General features: G+C 41.5%; 2 protein-coding genes across 2 annotated transcripts in view; one reads left to right on the top strand and one right to left on the bottom strand.

The window, feature by feature from the left end:
- The window catches only part of LOC139479862 (uncharacterized), a 30,682-nt gene extending 17,334 nt beyond the window's left edge, over positions 1 to 13,348 (top strand). Inside the window, exons 3-8 of the mRNA XM_071262763.1 lie at positions 3,046 to 3,310; positions 3,727 to 3,825; positions 4,079 to 4,342; positions 5,579 to 5,873; positions 6,864 to 7,008; positions 7,751 to 13,348. Coding sequence (XP_071118864.1) covers positions 3,046 to 3,310; positions 3,727 to 3,825; positions 4,079 to 4,342; positions 5,579 to 5,873; positions 6,864 to 7,008; positions 7,751 to 8,803 — 2,121 coding nt within the window. The 3' untranslated portion in view covers positions 8,804 to 13,348. The remainder of the gene's footprint in view (positions 1 to 3,045; positions 3,311 to 3,726; positions 3,826 to 4,078; positions 4,343 to 5,578; positions 5,874 to 6,863; positions 7,009 to 7,750) is intronic.
- Positions 13,349 to 21,218: 7,870 nt separating this feature from the next.
- LOC139478787 (uncharacterized) lies at positions 21,219 to 22,274 on the bottom strand. Its single transcript, XM_071261412.1, has one exon. The coding sequence runs from the start codon at positions 22,272 to 22,274 to the stop codon at positions 21,219 to 21,221; it is 1,056 nt and encodes a 351-aa protein (XP_071117513.1).
- Positions 22,275 to 22,527: the final 253 nt, after the last annotated feature.

A 22,527-nucleotide genomic window follows, 5' to 3' on the forward strand; every position in this document is an offset into this window, starting at 1 on the left:
GAACACCCCACTCAGACACAGTAATGATACTGACTCTGTGCCAACCACTCCTTGTTTTAGCCCCTTAATGCTGAGCGCCAGACAGGGTAACAACAAGTACCATCTTTCAATGTCTTTTGGTATGAGCGGCCGGGTATTGAACCCAGACCTTCCGCTCTTCGGGCAAACGCTCTACCACTAGACCATGGAGACGGTCTGTACATTTTAAACTGGCTGTAAATCAAAGATTGAATAGATTTGGGGTTCATGAAAGAAGGGACATTCACAGATTATCCTAAAATGCTCGAATTATTGCACATGCTGAATATAAATTCAGGTCATTCTATTGAAAATGACAAAAAACAAGAAAATGTATGGGATGAATATGTGATTCCGTTCAAAGTCCTCAGAGTTCGCAGCTGGTCCTGTTTGAATGAAATAAAATTGTTTGCTACTGTTAGAAATGCTGGCTAAACAGATCGATAATCTGAATTACCATCGATGGGAAGAAATATTAATGATTATCGATATGAAATTGTTGTCATTGATAATAACTTGCATAAACTATTGTGATGAAAGAAAGTTCAAATTTACCAAAACAGACTTGTTATTGTCAATAATGTCAATTGTTGAAGACGGAAAGCAACTGTTTTTATTGTATTTCAAATGTCCAGAAAGGAATCTATGCATAAATGTGTCACTGCTTACCCGTGGCGTGAAATATGTTGATTTATTTCTGGACTTTCCGATATTAATCAATAATTGATCGATATTTGGTTGGCGATTATCGATCGCTACAATCTATATCGGATTTATTGGATATATATATTGGATTTTTTATCCCCACCTCAGTGTTGTAGTGTGGACTGCACTAAACTTTCGTATCATTCAGAAATAGGGATAAGCTGGCATCAATTGATGTTGTCTGCATTCAGTAGGTGACAACAGTTACAGGCTGTTTATTGGCATGAACAGGCATCGCTACTCAAGTCCCCGATCACCTGCCATTGTTGTGGCGATCATTGTACATGGCCCAACATGGGGAATTAAGGCTCTGATATGTGTATAGGTGTCATTGAAAGTGCTGAGGTGTTGAGGTAAGCCCTCACCAAATGATACTGGCCTTTGTGGGACCAGGCTATTGAGTGGGGACAACTAGAATCGGTATTGACTTGGGTCTTGTGAAAAGATACAAAGACAGTTATTCAACACGTGTGTGTCATGGCAGCTGCTAATTAGAGCGACATGAGGTTCACTTTCTGTGACACTGAATATTACGTGTTGTGACGTGGGGGTGGAGCGGTTGACTTCTGTTGCCATACGTGACCTTGGAGCACAAAATGAGCTGTAAATGGGTATGTCGCTGTGTGACAAATTAGCAATAGACCAATTACTTGGAGTTAGTGAGTGAGCTGGGTTGGTGCTGGTTTCACTAATGTTTCTGTTATATCATGCATGTTATCTTCATGTGGTCGGAAAGCCCAAAGTGATGCAGATCTTAGTTACCGTATATCGCTGTCGTATAAGGCGAGTTTTTTCGTTCCTAGAATTAAGGGGCTTTAAAGGGGGTTCGTCTTATACATGGGGTTGAAGCGTTTTGATGTTTTTTCCCTACCACAAAGACATTGCTGTGAGCACGTAACACCGAAAATACCATGTCAACAAATCTGTCCTGAAGTACACAAATTAAGCATGTAATTACACTGGATGGTTATAAAAAGTTTATATCTGGACTTTTATTTCAAATTTCATTCAAAATTGTTTACATTAATTTCGGCGAAATCGTATATTAAATGATCGGAAGATCGCACAACTCACCGTTATTTACAGTAACCATGGTCAGATTACCGCTATTGACGCCTTGAAACGAACTTTAGTGGATAGAGAATGGATATATATCTCATAAATGCCATACATTGACTCGCTGAAGATCATATTTGTTGTAGTTTGACTGTTATATGGCAACAGTTTTCGCTGTCGTGAGGGCAAAAGCATTGACGGTGATTGGTCAAATTGTTCCATACAAAAAAATATAATTAATTTACCATACCTCTACCATTTTGATGATTTTTGCACTAGCCTTCACAAGGTCTGTCCAAGTGTGTATTGAAGATTAATCGAAAACAATACATACAAGTCCCTCACCCTAACCATTTTACTGTCGAAGTGCACCAAATTTGTTTTCCATTAATAATGTTAAAAATGTTGACCTGTAAAACACAAACAAATAAATTTTGTCCCAACAGTGGTGGGGACAGGGAGCGTCATTAGTTTTTTCAATGTGCTCTTGACAGAGCTTCTGACTGTGGGGACAAAATCAGCATCACACTTTATAGAAGAGTATAAGTGGAGTAGGGATTTGTAGCAATGTGACCAAGTTGAATATTAGTGAAGAGTATATATATATATAGCTTTTGTTGCCAACCTCAGTGATACCAGGATACAGGAAGTCATGATTTGAACAGGATGACATGTGGGTCAAGTGGTCGTTGGGGTTACTCACCAGCCAGATAAACTGTTCTCTTAGTAGGAAGCTGCTATAGTCAGGGGTAGAAATTACCAGCTATCCACTTACGTCATCCATGTTTTAATAGTTACGAGAAAATTTAAGGATCCGCATTAGGATTTTTCTCAAAATCTGGCACATTCTGACCATGCACCAGGAAACAATGTTGTAGTCACTGTAGTTGAGAAACACCCGACACCTGTCCAACAAGACATGGATTAAATGATATTGTCATAATTATTTATGGTATGCATCAATGAATTTGAGTGGATGTATAATATTAATTGTGGACTGTTTGGATGTTAAACATCTTTATCTGGACTTGCCAAGAAACAATGTTTGTAAGCAATAGAAAACAATGCAGATTTAATCTTACACAAAGAAATTGAAATGTGAAATCCTACTCACAATCCATATTTATTAACTGTATATATATCAGTATGGTAATGATTGTGAACATGCTGACATGGAAAATATTTGCCAAATAATAAACATGATTACCATTCAAATTTTCCCTGCAACTAATAACACTCATTTGCTGTTTTCTTCATCTTTTGTAGAAGCGCCCCCTAGGGGACATTGAGAGTAAGCACCGTTACCGACCTGCACAGCCTGTGTTGTCATGTCGTACCGTGGATGTTGACCTGACTGGCACTCGCACCTACCGTGCCAGGTCCACTACAGACATCATCAGTGAGCAGCATCGCTACATACACAACCTCTACAACAAAGCTCGCAACATTGTTTCAGCACCACCAAGGAGGGCTAAGTCATCATCTCGGTACTCAACAGATGAAAACTATCACAAACTTCAGAAGATTAATAGTAAGGCCTGTTGTTATTGCTGGTGATACATTTATACAAGTTGCAAAGTGAATCCTCATTGAATTTCTCAGTCTGTCGTTCTGCTTGTACATATGATAGGGGGCACATATGGCTTAGTGATCTGAAGGGCTTCCATTCCCTTTCCAGAGTTGCCTCCCTTTGTAGTGCCAGGATCTGCTGATCATGAGTTCAGATCCCCTTTATGAATCTTATCTATATTTATGTGTTTCCAAAGCTGTTAACAACTACCACCTGCATCACTTTGTTCTGGGGTCACTGTGAATATTGTGGCATCAAGTTGAGTAAAACTTAGGGGTATGTTAAAATATATATAAATAGACTTGAATTCGGTCAAGCTGTAGTCTTCAGTATTTATGATCCTGGAGAATGATCACAACTGTTTTCCCATGCTGCAGTTGAGGTCAGTGGGAGGCCGGTCAGCTCACTGTCCCAATCAACCAAAACACAGTCAAAGAGGAAAACTGTCAAGTCAGCAAAACGTCCAAAGACAACAGGTAAACCCTCTGCCAGTTTTTGATATAATCAACTCAGATACATAATAGATTACTGTCTATTTTCCTACCAGTGGTAAGTTTCATTTTTTATTATGCAAAAGAAATATGTAATCAATTGTCTTCACTTTTACCCTTTTTCATGGAGTTGAACATCTTAAGTACATTTGTTTAAGGCTCAGGTACCAAAGTGGGCATGACCTAAAGTTTAATATTGATATCATTTCACAAACTGTTTATTTTCTCTTATGTTCAGGTCAATTCAAAAGTGCAAAACCTGCAACTGACTGTTACATGGTAGTGAAAGTAGACCCGGACCTTTTGGAGACAAGTCGCTCACAGCGCGAGATTACGGAGCAGATTCACCAACACTGGCTGCCCGAAAACAACAACCTGAACCAGGGTCGGTTCATCCGCGGACAGAAGAGGGCGGAGTCTGTACCCACCTCTCTGGATGCCTGGCTCACGTTTGGGGGAGCCCCAGGAGATGCTGACAATGGAGTAGTGGACGCCTTTGCTAGTAAGTGGGGGTTGCATGGATAGGTGCTCAACATATCAATCAGTGGATTGTCTGGTCCAGATTTGATTAGTTAAAGACTGCTGTCATATTGCTGAGCAATGCATTAAACAACTAATAAAACAAAGTAAGTGGGGATTATTTGGATAGGTGCTCATGATATCAGTCACTGGATTCTCGGTCTATTAATTACAGACTGCCGTCATATTGCTGAGTGCTGCATTAAACATGCAAAAAACAAAACAAATAAGTGTGACACTTATGAAGGAGTTCAGCATGGAAGGACGTGAGCTATAGTTGGCATTGCAGATGATATGGATGTATATTTTTTAAACTGAACTCAGGAAGTTTCAAAGTAAAAATTTCAAACCTCTAAATTAAAAGTTATCTGTATTCTCCCCTCATAACATGACAGACTATTGCACTGAATAGATGAGAAAATGTTGGTAGTGTAAGGGAGGTAACCCAATCGACTATGGTTCCTTGCAGTGTTGTGCAGACAACTGATGGGAATAAAAGGGGAGATGTCATGTACAAACAGGACTTCTAATATTGATGTAATCAATTTGAAGTGCACTATTAGTCATCATAACTATAACAGGAAGTTTGTGAATATTGGAAATAAGGAATAATTGCAAGTGATTCCATGGCATTTGATTGGCTAACCAAGTGTGAATTTTTGTTTAATCTACATAAACATTATTGTGCTGAATGATGTCAATGATTCATATTGTTTTCAACATTTTTTTATGTTATTGATGAAATAAGCAGTCTGTAAAGTTATTATTGTTTACATATTTATTTGTAAGAATTGACTTCAATATGTTTAAGCATTTATGGAGTGATTAATGTACAAATCAGTGTTCACACTTTGTGTTAATCTGCTACGCAAATGTATCTGTGACGCATATTTATACAGTATGGAGTTTTTTTATAGGTTTATAGATAAAAAAATGTAATCAATATTGGGAATCAGTTCTTAATTGTGAATGTGAATTGCAAATGCGAATGCATTTATTCCGTAAAGGGGCCATCGGCCCATTATACAAGGTACATTGGATTAGTCAGTTCACATGTACAGAGAGCACTGATTATTACATCAGGGAACCGATTCACAAAAGTCAGTTCTTAATTGAAAGACAAGTGTAATGTTTGCTTCTACTGGAGAAATTAGTTAGGAGAGTCTGGGACTGCAGAATGATGAAATTAGTCCTTACAAAAAACAGTTTTCTCCTTCAGGTTACCGTGGTGAGGATGAATACTACAACATCGATGGCAACATCGGCAGTCGTGTAGCCCAACAACTGCACCGGGGAGACAAAATCCGCATCGGAATCAATGGTGTGGTTCAGTCAAATGACCTGAAGGTTCGGAAGAAGTCGGCATTGGCCAGGGAAGAAGTGATTGAGACTTTGGAGGAAGAGAAAGTAGAAGAGGTGAAAGAGAAGGAAAAAATGGAAGAACGAAAAGATGCTGAAAAGGATGTGAATGACGAAGAGGAGTTTGACTTCATGGCTGATCTCAACACAGACCTGTAAGTAAACAGTGTCTGTCTGAGTCATCAGAATTGTGTTGGTGACAGGCTTCCAAACTCCCTGTTTTGAAGACCTGTCTTCAGCAACCCATGCTTGCCGAATAAAGGCGACTTTGCTTTTTGTAAGAGGTGACTAACGTGTTCGGGTGGTCAGACTCTCTGACTTGGTTGATGCATGTCATCGTATCCCAATTGCATGGATCGATGGTCATGATATCAATCACTGGATTGTCTGGTCCAGACTTGTTTACAGACTGCCATCTTATAGCTGGAATATTGCTGAGTGCAGTGTTAAACCACAAATAAAGAAACAATAAACCATGTATTAAAGTACCAGTGGTATGGCTACAATTGTAATAGCCAGTTTCAAGTATCGGTATGTTACCTGTGCCTATAGGGCAGACATGGAAATCTGTTGGGTTTTTTTCATAAAAATATCTCGTATGAAACCAATGACAAATGTAATTTCACATTTGTAAATTTGATAAACATTGGAAATGACATTCAAAAAAGTTTCATTGATCACTTAGTGGTGAGGGGCAAACGTTTTGATATTACAAGCTGAAGATGGATAAATAGTATTGTACTTGTTGGCACACTTACATTCAAGGCACACCTGAACATATTTGTGACACACCATGCCCTGTGGCTCCTGCAGGTTGACTGAGGTAAAAAAAAGTACCATCTTTTAACGTCTTTTGGTATGAGGCAGCTAGGGATCGGACCACCGACCTGCCGTGCTCTGGGCACACGCTGTATCCACAAGACCACAGAGGTGGCCCCACTTCAAGATGAAGGGAGATAACTCTGTAGAGCCACATATGCTTTGATGATAGCTTCTGGCGTAGTAGTCTTGAAAGTGATCATTTATTCATTATCACACAAAAAAAGGAACAAATCCTACCCAGTATTTAGTCGTTTGTTTGTTGGTTTGGGTTTAAACCTTTCTGGAAAAATGAATGTTCATAACCAGTGGTCTTTGACCTACAGAATGACCCAGGACTTGGAAGACCTGATGGAAGAGGTGGAGGAGAAGCCACGCCCCATCATCCCGCTCAGCTGGACCGACCAGATCACCAAGGATGGGGTCAGGATCCTCTCCCCTCGCTCACCACCCCTGAAGAGGGAGAGGACGGTTAGTGTACAGACTTTATGAACAGGAGACTTCCAGTTGGGCTTCCGGTTTGCCGGAATATTGTTATGTTTGTCAGCACCATACCCATGCTTGTAGGTTTCACCAAAGTGATAAACATCTTGAGACCTGCATTACTTTTGGCTTTCCTCCCACATCAAGCTGACATGCCGTGATATAAATGGAATCCTGTTCAATGCGGTGTTAAACACAATTCACTCTCTCATTCCAGTTGTGCTTCAAAAAACATACTTTTTTAGAACTTTTGGATAAAGTCAGTATTGCTTGCATGTGACAGAATATTTAGACTAAAATACTTTGTTATGAAAGATTTGTTGACATGGTATTTCCGGTGTTACGTGCTCACTGTAAGTCTTTGTGATGGGGAAAAAACATCAAAACTCTTCAACCATGTGTATAAGACGACCCCGCTTGAAAGCCCCCTAATTCCAGGTACGAAAAACTCACCTTATACACAGCGATATACGGTACCCTGCCTACTCTGTGGTGTCAGTGGTACTAAACTTTAGAAGCTGTTTCACTGCACTGAGGACATTTTGAACACATGATAATATTATGGTTGTATACAACAGAGTAGAAAAGTTCACATCGAAACATATCATTGAGATTCTGGTACAACTCGCCCTCAATCAGTCTACGAGAGAACAATTAAAAATGTTCATATGTTTATCATAATCGAGTAAAACTGTGACCTTTTAACTAATCGGGATATATTTTTCTTCAGAACCTTTGTGAAACACGACCGGTTGTGTTTGAAAAGCTAATTCTCGAAGACTCCCCATCTGGTCGGCCATGGGTGCCGCGAACTGAAGGCTACCAGGTGAAATACCGCCAGCGACCACAGATACATGGCTTGGATACGAAAGAGTCCCGGCTTAGTCGGATTAAGGTCATTTCCATTGACCCAAGGTCGAAAGAAGAAGATGAGAAGTTGAACAATATATCTGTGGATGAAATCCTCCAGACAGCAGTGGAGAAGAAAGGTTCCGGAGACGACAGGAAGATTTCTGGAGAAAAGGATCGGTCAAAGAGGAGCGAGGGTAAACGTGGTGATGATGGGAACGTCTCTGTGCTCAAACATCCCAACAGTGCTAGCAGGAGTGAGTCAAGGGCCAGTCAGTCTAGTGAGCATGTGAGGAAGAGGGTGTCGGTCCAGTCTCATGCTCCGAGCACTACAGTCAAAGATCTCAGCATTGTCTCCCCTGGTGTCAAACACAAGGCAGGGGACACTCGGACTGGCAAGTCTGCTGGTAAGGCTATGGTTGGCAAGGGACTGATGCGTTCTCCCCTTGGTGGATCTGGACCAAGTATTAAGTCTGGCAACATACAGGGTGAGACTGAGTACATTCAGATCGCGTCCCAGCTGCGTGTTCCTGGTGGTTCCCAGCGTCCTACCATGGCCTACACCCACCAGCCTGGGGCGCATCAGGACAGAATCACAAGTCCAGAGAGGCCATACCTGAATGGTCAGGCAAGTCCCCGTGCTGATCCCGACAGAATGGTTGAGGAGCTGAGTTCTGTTGCTGAAGAGGGCGGGGCAGCACCAAGTCTTGCCACCCCCGAAACAAAGTCTCCTGTGCCGGCGCTGGAGATCAGTATTCCCACAGCTGACGACATGTCGGACAGAGACTCTATTCTCCCGTCCCCGAATCGACCAGGCTCGTACCACGAAGATGGGGATGACTTGACCGGCAGGCAGAGGAGAGAGGCATCCATGAGAGATGAACAGATTGACCAGATTGCTTCAATGCTTGGTGGAGCACTGATACAACACTGAACAGGGTAGCAGATTCCGAGGGTCGTCTTGTGGGTAGACTGATGCAACAGTGAACATAGCATGGATGAACTGAGCTCATTGTCCCTATCTTGTAAACATGGAAAAGTGCAGCCTGCATAGTGTGCTTACTATAAGTTATTGCTCCTTGAAGATTAATTGTCAGTTCTTCATGGGCATGTGACACTATATTCCTCCATCACCCATGAGTACATTCAGACTCTTTTCGGTGTAGTGGTGAAATATGTCTATTTTTAGTTAACTTACAAACATCATCCTTGAGTACATTCGGCCTTTTTTCGGTGTAGTGGTGAAATATGTCTATTTTTAGTTAACTTATAACTCATGCATGAACTTGTCCGAACCTTGTCATTGCCTGATACTGAAGCAATATGTAGAGCAGACATCCACAAGGCTGTGGCACACATTGCATGAGAAATATTGCTGTTTGAGCAATATCCTGAACGCTCATTGATCTGAGCTGTCGGTGGTTCCCTCTCGCTCGAACCAGGCCTTGTTTTATTGGTTAATAATAGCTATTAAATAGCTACTTCACTGCAAATCAGCTGTGTGCATTCATGATGGATGAAAGTAGTGTATACAAAACCTGTTTTGAGGCTGTGACAGACTTGATTTTTATGAATGTAGAAATCTTCTTTCTACATAGGCATCCATGCACCAAGTATTTGGGAAATGATTTTCCAGTAAGAAAGTTAGAAAAATGGAAATTTCACCTTGCACGTTTACTTTTGTCAATAGTCGACAAGCTAAGACTGAATTGAGTAATAAAGTGCCTATACTGTAAAACAACGACGCGGAGATATACTTGTGGTTATTAGTACATTATGGTTATTTGTGTATTGGATGGGTGCTAAGCTGATTATTTCTGTGATTCCCTAAATAAGAATGTAGTCCTGATTCTGACAGTGTTCCCACAACTACTCAGGACCTGTTATCAAGTTTTCCATCCTTCCCTTTCCATATATTACCCATAAGGGCACAAATTAAAGGGACATTGTTCTCAGTTATTCTTTCTGATCATTATTACAACTGTTCCTTTGTTTTCATTGTCTGTGAAGAGGCCCATAACAAACTGACATCACGTTAGTGCATTGTCGCAAATAACTGAAGATGACATCATCCGTAGTTCATGACGTTGTGACGATGATGAAGACCTTACAACAGTAGAGTAACTGAGCTGATTTGTCCACCATGAGTCCACTAGAGGTCAGAAAACCACTTCTTCCACAATTTCTCAGAACAAACACTGTGGTTAGTGCATAGAGCAATCTACTCCCAACTTGAGGGGGCACGGGCGGCCCACTCGTCCAAGGCGCCACGATTCGCTGTGCAGAGTTGCGTCCCTTGGGCACGCCAGAAACCTATGATTGTGGGTTCGAATCCCGGTTCGCCCTGATTATGTTTCTAGGTTTGTCAGCACCATACCCATGCTCGTGGGTTTCACAGAAGTGGTAGACGTCTGAGACCTGCATCACTTCGGGCTTTCCTCCCACATTAAGCTGACACGCCACAATATAACTGGAATACTGTTAAAGCAGCGTTAAAACTCAACTCACTCACTCCCAACTGTCTTGCCATGGCTCTGAACATACAAAATTATTTCACTCGGCTCTGATAGTACGTAATTTTTGTTGGACAAAGTACCCCTGTAATGTAGATACAGTTGTGTGTCATGTGACCCAATAGCTGTGTCCTATGGAGACGTGGTGTCTGGGAGTAGCACCAATGACTGAAGCCTGAGGTTATCGAAAGGCACGTCCGTTGTGACCATTCCTGAGATATGATGGCATCAGCAGTAAGACAGAAATGAGTCTTGATACACTTGTGTAGCACAATATTAAACTAGGATAAAATCCAATTATAATTCATTATGTATTGAAATGTATCACTACCTTATTTGTTGTTGATACATGTTGTTCAGAAGGTCTACAAGTTCTTACTGGTTGTGTCATATAGGCCATTCTTCACGCATAGTCATACTGGCAGAAATATTTCACATAAAGTTTGGATAAATTAGAATCATTTGCTTACTCTGTGTTTTATCAAAATAAGATCCCCATGAAGATCTTGGTTAGAATTGGTCTTTAACAAGCTATGCTTGTCGTAACGGTGACCAATGCTGTCAGGTTGTAAGCCTCTCTGACATGGTTGATGCATGTCATCTTTTCCATATTGTGTAGATCCATGCTCATGATGTCAATCCCTAGATTGTTTGGTCCAGACTAGATTATTTACAGACCGCAGCTGGAATATTGCTGAGTGCAGGCATTATATAACAAACAAATATCAAAATAAGAAGATATTCACACAATTTCACTTATTTCATACATTTTGTATCTATAAAACAAAATATTGTGACATGTATCGTTTTATAGCTTTAGGGGGGTTGTCGGGTAGCCTAGTGGTTAAAGTGTTTGCTTGTCACGCCGAAGACATGTGTTTGATTCCAGACAAGGGTACAGTGTGTGAAGCCCATTTCTGATGTCCCCTGCCGTGATATTGCTGGAATATTGGTAAAGCGGCGTAAAACCATACTCACTCACTCACTCACAACCTCAATCATTGCTTTGGAGTATTGTTTCAGCCGTACTATGAATGAGGCATCCTTCTGTCTGTGTTAAGCACTACAGTCGTCTATTAATGATACTGATCTTGCATCCTAACATTGGCTGAGAAAATTTGTAACACACATGTATTTCAAATGAGGTTCATGTAAACTAACTTGTACTGTTTCATAGTATGCTTGAGACAATGATGGGCATGTGTCAAAGTTGCTTGAAAGAAAAGAGAATTATTTTTGTATCAATTATATATTTATGTAGGAATTTACACTAACATAATTTATGTCATTACTATATATATATATATATGTGTGTGTGTGTGTGTGTTTAATATGAAAACACATAGTTGCATTCTTACAAAACATCTTTGTCAGTTCTACAGAGGAAAACCTAATGTACATATTGATATATACATGTATTATATTTTCCTTGTTCGTGTCCGTTGCAAGATTGTTATGTAAAATATCTATATACTGTCTCAAATGATGTATGCTCGTGTTAATTACCATGTGTTAGCTTCTGCTGTACAATCTATACAAAAACCATGGTGGTTTGTTCCATATACCGTAAATCTTGAAATTAACGTGAGCGTGGATTAAATGTGAAAAATGTGAGTGGTCTCTGCTTGCATTAACTAAACTTCAAAATGACCATCAACAATAAGACGGCCTCAATGCACACTTCGGATAGTGGATAGGGGTTTAGCGGTTGTATTAATTTGAAGACGCATTAATTTCAAGATCTACGGTATGTGTGACATGTGGTATGTACATAAGTGATGATTGTTCTATACTAGATGCATTGATGATTAATTGTAAATGTGACACAAGCGATGTATGATGTACATAAGGGATGATTGATCTGTGTGCAACATGTATTAATTGTGTGACTTAAAGCAACCCATGCTGGTCACAAGGTGACTAAATGTACCGGTTGGTCAGACTCGGTGACTTGGTTGACTTTGTGTTGTTGTTACCCTATGGTGTGGAACATTTTCCCGAGGCAAGTGAGTTAACTGACTCTAAACGTCCAGTTTCCACCCTTGCTAAACTATCCTGGAAATTCTGGGTTCAATTGTAGCGCCACCAGTGGCTATTACAAGTGCTTCAAACAAAATGGCGATGCCCAGTCAAGACGATCAGATTGATGGTCAAGATCTATATTGTAGATTGAAGTGCATCAAATCATGTGAGCTCTTTGATTAAAGACATGAAAAGATTTGGAAAATAGCTGTGGACACCCAGTTGATGGTATACATGCTTTGCAAATCCTGCAGTCTGCACATTGAAATCCATGTTGTTTACGAACCAGATGTTGATTTCATAACGCGATTTGGATTGGACTATGCATAGACTCGTTTGTCCAGCCAAAATATAACTCCATAACTCCAGTCGAGTTCGGCAAGGGTGGAAACTGGACTTTTCAGTCTTGCCTCGGGAAGATGAGTCAACCCATATTGAGAGACATACTTTTCTGGGTCCATAGCCCTGATGAAAGCATTTTGTTCTGCCAAATATAGAACACATTTTGACAATAACCTAACAACTGATCTTGTATCTGTTACTATTGTTTTTGTTGAGTTTGAAATTATTGATGAGCTGTATGTATGATTGGTTACAGGTGCGACTGTATCCAGATATATTTTACTATGTCTAGCTATATATTTATGAAACAAATGTGCTTTCAGTATTGTCTATGCATCCTTGTCTTTCACCAAAGTAAACATCGATGTGTACTGTATGTGTTGTGATGCAGGGTCTCGTTCCCCAAACCGATCTTAGCGCTAAGATGATCGTAACTCCCATACTTTAACATAGGCTTACAATAGTCGTAGTGCTTAGAACGCATTGTGGAACAGGGCCCAGATTTCTATGGACAAAGCCACATGTGACATTCCAGGGCCACACAACAAGCGTGATTACAAATCAAAGTCCGTCCTTTGTTTGGATTTTAATGGTAATAGATTATTTTGCAATAAAACATTCAAAGAATCTTATATTGTTGAGCATTTACTTTTGTTTTCATGATGCTGTAGCATAGCAGTGTTCTTCTGACTTCCAGGAAGTGACACTGACAGTCTGTATCCTGTCTCATGGGATGAGTTTACCATGGGGTAGTAGGTTAAAGACAATCTTTGATAAAATAAGAGAGGACCCAACAAGTTGAGTGACGAGGAGGTTGAGTCAGCTTGAGGGGCTTCAACGTAGCTAAGCATTTTAAGCATTCACGTGCTGAATTTCATGGTTTGAGTCTTCACATGCTGAAGACCCTGGTTTGAGGACTCACATGGTGAAGACCCTGGTTTGAGGACTCACGTGCTGAAGACCCTGTTTTGAGGACTCATGTGGTGAAGACCCTGGTTTGAGGACTCACGTGCTGAAGACCCTGGTTTGAGGACTCACATAGGAGAAGACCCTGGTTTGAGGACTCACGTGGTGAAGACCTTGTTTTGAGGACTCACGTGGTGAAGACCCTGGTTTGAGGACTCACGTGGTGAAGACCCTGGTTTGAGGACTCACGTGCTGAAGACCCTGGTTTGAGGACTCACATGGTGAAGACCCAGGTTTGAGGACTCACGTGGTGAAGACCCTGTTTTTGAGGACTCACGTGGTGAAGACCCTGGTTTGAGGACTCACGTGGTGAAGACCCTGGTATGAAGACTCACATGGTGAAGACCCTGGTTTGAGGACTCACGTGGTGAAGACCCTGGTATGAAGACTCACGTGGTGAAGACCCTGGTTTGAGTCCTCATGCTGAATTCCTTGGTTTGAGTCCTCACGTGCTGAAGACCAGTGAAGATCTTCAGCAACCCATGCTTGCCATAAAAGCAACTATGGTTGTAGTAACAGGCGACCAACGGGATGAGGTGGTCAGGCTCGCTGACTTGGTTGATGAATGTCATCGTCTCCCAACTGTGTGGATCGATGCTCATGATGTCAATCACTGGATTGTCTGGTCCAAACTCGATTATTTACAGACCGCTGTCATATAGCTGGAATATTGCTGAGTGGGCGTTAAACAACAAACAAACAAACAAACAATGCCCCAATGCAAGTCGGCTGCCAATGATTTGGCAGTTACAGTATATGAGCTGACTGTTTACGTGTCATTGTGTCCCGGTGTGGATAATTGCTTATGCAGGCAGACACATGTTTGGTTAATCATATTCTTTTGACATTTCTCTATTTCAATCTCTAAAATCATAAATGAATTGCTCGTGATTTCTATTACTCCCTTGGGTGAAGAAGAAATATTTTACAGACGACTCTTCCAATACTTGCTGTTTCATACACTTATTAACCATCACGATTACTATTTTATCTTTGGCTATTTTTGTTGCTTCAATACGTGTTTTTGAAGGTTGGGTTTAAGACGATCCGATAAAATATACCGGACAACCAACGTAATTTTATAACAAAGTCGAAATATAGACAAACTTGAAATATCGTTTATTTTACGAGTATAAGGAACAAAACATACGTGTTGCCACCTAGAGTGCTATATATCTCGCGCTAATGGTACCTAGTTCAAAGTATCTTGATACTACTACTACTACTACTACTACTACTACTACTACTACTGCCATCGATCGCAATTGCGTGGATCGATGCTCATGATATCAATCACTGAATTGTCTGGTCCAGACTCGATTATATACAGACCGCCGTCATATAGCTGGAATATTGAAAATTGCATGTTAATGAATTCAACACTTTGAGGGGAAATCCCGAATAATCATTCCAGTCGTTAAGGTAGCCTAGTGGTTAATGTGGTATCTCTCCACACGTCACACGTTCAAATCCCTAGACGGAACAGCTTGTAAAGCCCATTCCTGCCTTCTCCCATCATGGCGTGACTGCAACGTCCGTGAAAGCAGGTGAAACCCAATACACTCAGAAACCATGACTATTTACACCAACTAATTACTTTCTGTGATGGGTTACTCCCAGTATAAGATCCCACAAGGCCCACGGTGGACGTGCCTGGAACAGCCGAGGACTGTGGCATTTAATCAGTGTTCGGTTACACACAGCAAGCGATGATTGTCTCCGTGTAATACAGGTATTGGAAGCTAATGAATCATTGATAAGCACTTACACAGGGCTGACAAGTCGTATCGGCTTTGTGATAAGGAAGGCAGCAAAACTCCTCCGTTATTTTAAGCTGGCAGGTAGGGTCAAAGTGATATGTTGATCCATTGAAGGGGCATATTATTAAAGTAAGATTTCAGCATTAGAGCAGGCCATGACTCCCAGGGGAGGGACTAGGTGAACTGCCCAGTCTGCTTCCTATCAATAACATAGTTTGTCTAGTGACATGACAGCAAACAGTTGCCTCTATCACCGTATGTACACCATAGACGTGGCTTGTATTCCGCGTACACGGACCATCTCTCACAATCACATCGGTGTTTGTTGAATAAATAGGTAAGAAGCATTAGTTTGGACACACGAAGGAGTTATATTCCTGTAACTGACGAAGTCTTCATCAAACCTGGAGTTACTGCTGCTAGTACCAATCTGTTTGAAAAGGTAATTAATGGAAGAAGTGATGTGTCATTGTGATGTTTCTCTGTGATGTGTACGGACTGTATTCTGAAACGTTGAAAGTTGTTGACGTTATCGGCGGTGAAGCTGTGTTTCATTTACAATAGTACTTCAAAGAGGATCTGTCTGTGGTTCACGTACCCTATAATGGCGACGGATACAGAACCAATCAACTCCATGGAGGATGATGTGACGTTCGAGCGGATGAGGAACATGCCCAAGAGGACTAACTTCTACAGCACCCACAGGAAGCTCAGCTGGCAGTGTGACCGCGACGTCAAGCAGTTTGAAAAGGACCGGAACCTTACGACGTATGAACTCGCGCGGGAGAAGACGTCCATGGTCGATCGTCTCAACAAGCTGCAAGAAGCACAGCGGCAGATTCAGGACAGACGGCTCTCGGATCCTGCTGTCAGCCGCACTTCCGGTAGAAGAAACAGCGAACCGTGCATCATGGTTGTGAATCCAAGCATGTCGTCACCATCGCCGCAGACATCCACGAAGGACGAAGGGAAACCCGTGAAAGCACCATCGCAAGGTCAAGGACAAGTGACCAGGCCCAACAGAAGGCTCTACTCAAGAAGGAACACTGTGGCTGAGGGTATGGAGGACACTGCCAAGCTGTCGCTACTGCGGAGACTTACCATGCCCACACTGGGGGAGTCCGGGGAGGCTAACAGGAGTGGGGGGACAGGAAAGGCCAAACGGGAGAAGACATGAGGTTTGATGTGACTATCTGGCTCTTCGTATATAGACGGTTGTCTATTTAAAAACGACGCTGTTGTATAATTTTAATTATGTTACAGTCACAAAAGAGAGTGGCAGAACATTACAACAAGAACTTTTCTCACGTGTGGCTTTGATTGTATTGGTTTACCTCCAAGAATCGAACAAGATGTATTTATCAGTGATATACCAATGATTCTACATAATCAACACAATACGTGGTATTTCATCTACAGATATACAGTACGACACAAATAAAAGGAATCTCCATCACGTTCCAGATTGCAGATAACTGTAATTACACTGAAAGTCGAAATAAGCTGTCCGTGTGATAACCAAGTGCATTTTGCCCAACCAGGCAGGAGGTGTTTGTATATGTACCCAGGTTGTCTTTATATGTAATAAATGATTATATTCAGACTTACAGAAAGTTTAAGGTCAGCGTTATGTCGAATACGGTAAGTCTCAAACTTAAACCAAACCGTATGTAATATATTCTTATCACCTTTGTGTATCGCTGCTCGTATCGTTATTAAACAACCGACCGAGAGACACTGCCAGTCCCTTATACATTCAGTTACGTATCCCTATGATCAAATTCGCCTAGACACCGCTAGTGACCTGTACATTATGTTAGGTATCCCGTGGTTAAGTTAGTCTATGTCACCGACAGTCCCCTATACATACAGTTACGTATCCCTGTGTTAAAGTTGTCCTAGACATCGCTAGTCACCTGTACATTATGTTAGTTATCCTTGTGGTCAAGTTGTTCTTTGACACCGACAGTCTCCTATACATACAGTTACGTATTCATGTGTTAAAGTTCGCCTTAACACCGCTAGGCACCGTTACATTATGTTAGGTATCCCGTGTTCAAGTTAGTCTATGTCACCGACAGTCCCCTATACATACAGTTACGTATCCCTGTGTTAAAGTTGTCCTAGACATCGCTAGTCACCTGTACATTATGTTAGTTATCCTTGTGGTCAAGTTGTTCTTTGACACCGACAGTCTCCTATACATACAGTTACGTATTCATGTGTTAAAGTTCGCCTTGACACCGCTAGGCACCGTTACATTATGTTAGGCATCCCGTGTTCAAGTTAGTCTATGACACCGACAGTCCCCTCCCTATACGTACAGTTACGTATCCTTATGTTCAGGTTCGCCTGACACCGCTTGTCACCTATACATTATGTTAGGTATCTCGTGTTCAAGTTGTTTCTATGACACCGACAGTCTCCTATTCATTCAGTAACGTGTCCTTATGTTCAGATTGTCCAGTTATATTATGTTATATTTCATATCTCACCTCGTCGGCCTATATGCTGTCGGCCAGATGGTCGCATATCACACATATTCTAAAGCATGAACCTCTTGACATTGTGTACACTGTGCTAGGGCGTTTGACAGTTTGGTCACAAAGGGCTTTAGAACACCCCAGCAAGTCAAGTGACCTTTTCAATTGTCCATAAACACACCCGACAACATTGACAAGACTCTTGAAGTCGATATTACATTTGATCTGACCCACCCAGAATTTAGCTGTCTCTTGTAATTTTTAAATATATTTTACGGTAATTGCGTTGGCCAATTGTGTGTCATTCGTGTACTCTGCTTTGATTTAAATGTTACTCCTGGAGATATTTCCATGTCATTAGATACTTCAGATCAGACATTAGTTGATTTGCCGTGAGATTATTTTCCAATCATTAATCAGCCTGAGAGACATCAACGCAATATAGGTTCGCATTCCTTTGGTTGAATACTAATATTCTGTGACCAAATTGCTCTGAATATATCGATATATCAGCCCGATATAGTTGTCGAACCAGAATATAAACAGGCACCTAAGAACGATGTCATACTCGCTTGTTACAATGGGTTTCTGATCCAACTTTATCAGTTTCCTGAAATTCAGCAAGACAATGATTTTCACTCTTTGTAACTCATGTTGGATTTCATTCCAAATACATGGACCAGGCGCCCACATATTCTGAGCAGTGTGGAATCCTGTAGCCGTGATAGGATCCGGTTATCTCGATGTCGAATCCAAGATACACCCAGGTGAAGATTCTTTGCCCTACATCGTACTTGACACCTGTCCTTTTGTACCAATAAATGTCTATGATCTGCATGATATTGGGTTTTACTCTCACTTTAAGCTAAGAAGTCGTGCTGTACCCGGAATGCTGTTCAAAGTCCGCGTTGAACTCATCGTACGTAATGTCGTGTTTTTGTGTGTGTGTGTGTGTGTGTGTGTGTGTGTGTGTGTGTGTGTGTGTGTGTGTGTGTGTGTGTGTGTGTGTGTGTGTGTGTGTGTGTGTGTGCTTGTACTAGTTGGGCTAGGACTTGTATCCCACTGAGATACCATGCCGCTATTTAACATGGACACCCCACTCAGACAAGCTGAGGTGAAATGTGTTTAACGTCGCGTTCACAATTATTGCATTTATATAGCGATATGCATGCACGTGCGCGCGCGCGTGTGTGTATGTGTGTGTGCGTGCGTGTGTATGAGTGTGTGTGTGTGTCTGCTTGTACTAGTTGGGCTAGTACTTGTATCCCACTGAGATACCATGCTGCTTTTTAACATGGACACCCCACTCAGACACATCACACTGACTTCGAACGACCAGTCTTTTTTTTCCACATAATACCGAGCGCCAGCCAGTATATTAGCAACTACCACCTTATAACGTCTTTCGGTATGAAGCGTTGTACTCTTAACATAGTTATAATGAAATACGCTAAGAACAGAAAATAACGGAGTATATCGCCCGATTCGCCGTCAATAATGGTTCGTGAATCTTGCCAAACGAACACTTGTTCTTTCAGCAAGGATATTTTGTTTCTTAACATAGAACTAAAATGGCTGGTTAGAATGTTTGAGACAGTGTTTCCACGCATTTAAGCATGTGAAGTCATGCATGAGTTTGGGCAAGTCATTATGTAGAAGCACTCCGTACCAAAACAGTCACTGCAGACACATAACACGATAATTAGGATCAATATCTAATTAGTTTGGAGAAAGGTAATTGATGTCTAAACGATAGTATTGACCAGGTTGCGTTTTCAAGTAACGCCGACTGACATATCCTTCCTCTGTCGTTGCTGATCAAGCAGGCCAAGTTTATTCCTACAATTATTCATGACGTTTGTCTGGCAATAGAATCCGTTCGCAGCGTAGCAGAAGTACCGTCGGCAGACATTGTAGACGTGTTAATGTTTTGTTGATTTCACTCTGGCAAAATCAATCACTGAAAAAGCGACAGCGCGGTAATACATTACAATTCCCTTCGGAAACTGTCGATCAAGAGCAACAAGAAAACAGTATCGCCTGTCCATAAACAAGATATATCCATTTGATATGGGATATCATTTCCAGATCAGAATTAATGGCGTGGGATATTCTGAAAATTAAATGTCATTTTCTAGGGTTTTATGCAACAATGCTGCTGCCGCGATAATTGACATAAAACAAATATAGGAAAAGGAAAATCAATGTAAATTAAATATTATTTTACATTCCCCGTTAAAAAAGAACATAATTTAAGAAGGAAATCCCCCCCCCCCCCCTTCTAATTATGCATGTATTCACTGTAGTCGTAACCTCAATAGATCCACAATCGATCGACCCTGTAGCTCACCTGACTTGTTCTTGAATATATTATAGTAGATGCGTGTGCCATGCATGGGTAGGCAGAAGAAGCTAAGTAACAAGTTCAAAAGATACACCATCATGTGTAACTGGCCATGCAATGGACCAAACCACCCCCGGGCACTATGACTGCCATGACACTATCGGCAGCCACAGTGATACTTATATAGGTCGTACTTCATTAGGACCTGTTATGAGGCAACAACTGTGATCACCCATCTGTACAGCTGTATGAACCCACGGGTATGTCGAAAATATAAAATGTAATGACAGACGGACATCACATCACCACATAAGTTCACTTGACTTTCATTCATACGAGATAACAATGAATGATAATATGTATATACGATTTACATGAACTTTAAGCTCTACTTTACATATATTTTTTCTTATTTTAGTTTATTCACAAATATCTTGTTGCAGTTCACAGTGTCAAACCATTGTGAAGTGCTAGACTCACCTTTGAACCATAACGGTTTTAGATTCATACAAGGTGTAACTACTCCGTGCTCATGACAAATTACATAATCCGTAAATTGAAAATGCAGGCGATTTCAGTGGAATTTCTTCCGTCCGTGTTAACGTTTGTTTCTTTAATACATTAGGAGTTGGACATATTGTGATAAAACATGCTACTGGTAACACAACATACATTGTATGTACACCCCATATTATCCATACACATACTGTTCAGTGTACATCAGAATGAAAAAATGTTTTTGAAGAACACGAAGAAAAGATACGTCACCAAAACCTCAAATCACAGTTGAATGTAGCGAAACCAGTAATGCCTCCATATAGTTTAGTACAAATAGTTTTGTGGTTGACTCAAACATCGGTGTTGTGAAGGTGAACACATTATACCAGAATTTCCACAGCAAATCTGTTCCGACATTCTGTCAAACGAAGAATGTAACAATCTTTTTGTTCCCTTTGGAGTAAGTTTCTGTTCCATTCTCCCGTGTAACACTAAACATATGATTCCCTTTCGGATTGCGAAGATCTGTAAGCTCCACCATTTCTGCTGTTACTTTAACGCCGGTGTTCTTCCCAGAGGCTCGACCACGTTGTCCGACGTCGGTGACGCTGGGGAAGAGGGTGCCTGACGATCTGGCACTCCTTGGTGTCGGAATGGGACTTGAGAATGTGACAGTTTTGGAGCCGGGTCGGCGACGCGGATCTGAGATTCTGGGCGTATCTGGTACAGTTGACGAAGACATCCTCAGCGATTCCATTGCAGCTTCAGCACCACTGTTGGTACCTCCAGACCAGCATCTGGCTCGAGGAGATGGGAGCTTCAGATCATCTCTTGGAGTCTGTATCCTGTCTGATTCTACACTCGAGTGAGAACGGTGAGAATCGAGTTGTCCAACACTTAACTGAGAACGGTAAGAATCAGATTGTTCTACACTCGACTGAGAACGGTGAGAGTGGAGTTGTCCAACACTTAACTGAGAACGGTGAGAATCCGGTTGTTCTACGCTCGATTGAGAACGATGGGAGTCCAGCTGTTCCACGCTCGCTTGAGAACGATGGGAGTCCAGATGTTCTAAATCCGGGTCCTCTCTGTCAGACTGGACAGGTGTGCGAGAGCCACGTGAACGTACATAATGAGGGATGGTGTTAGCAGACGACACCTCCCTTTGAGTTGGTGTTATTACTGGACCCCTTGGTTGACTAGATGGGTGATAGCTGAGAGATTTTTTGAATTTCCTGAGTTTTTCCAGATATCTGCTCTGCAACTGACGTAATTCTGAGGCTGCCAATTTCTGCCATCGTTCATACGCCCGGACTTCTTTTTCACACTGCTTACGTAGATCTTCGTGGCGTCGAAGAACCCTCGCACTACGGGTGTTCCTCCGCATAGATTCAAAACGAGCGTCATGATTTGTGTCAGAAAATATGTTGGACAGTTTGACCTGGCCATGGTCCACTCGGAGCCGATTGTTCGTCATATTAAACCCACTGCTCAAAACACGTACAGGTTTTCCAAAAATATTGTGAGCTTGTTAACAATAGACCACTCCTTGAACATGGTTTGGTCTGTTAATGTTGTAGGAATGTCAATCTTACTTGCCTTGTTCTCCCATTTTATAATCAATAGGTATTCCGGTCTTTGTTATGGCTCAAGCTTGTCTCTAGCAACAATGTGAATGGTCTCTCCAAGAACACATGCTCCCAAGAAGACACAAAGCTATCGGCCCATCA

The sequence above is a fragment of the Haliotis cracherodii genome, unplaced genomic scaffold, assembly GCF_022045235.1.
Source record: "Haliotis cracherodii isolate W230 unplaced genomic scaffold, xgHalCrac1.p SCAF_4, whole genome shotgun sequence".
NCBI lineage: Eukaryota > Metazoa > Mollusca > Gastropoda > Lepetellida > Haliotidae > Haliotis > Haliotis cracherodii.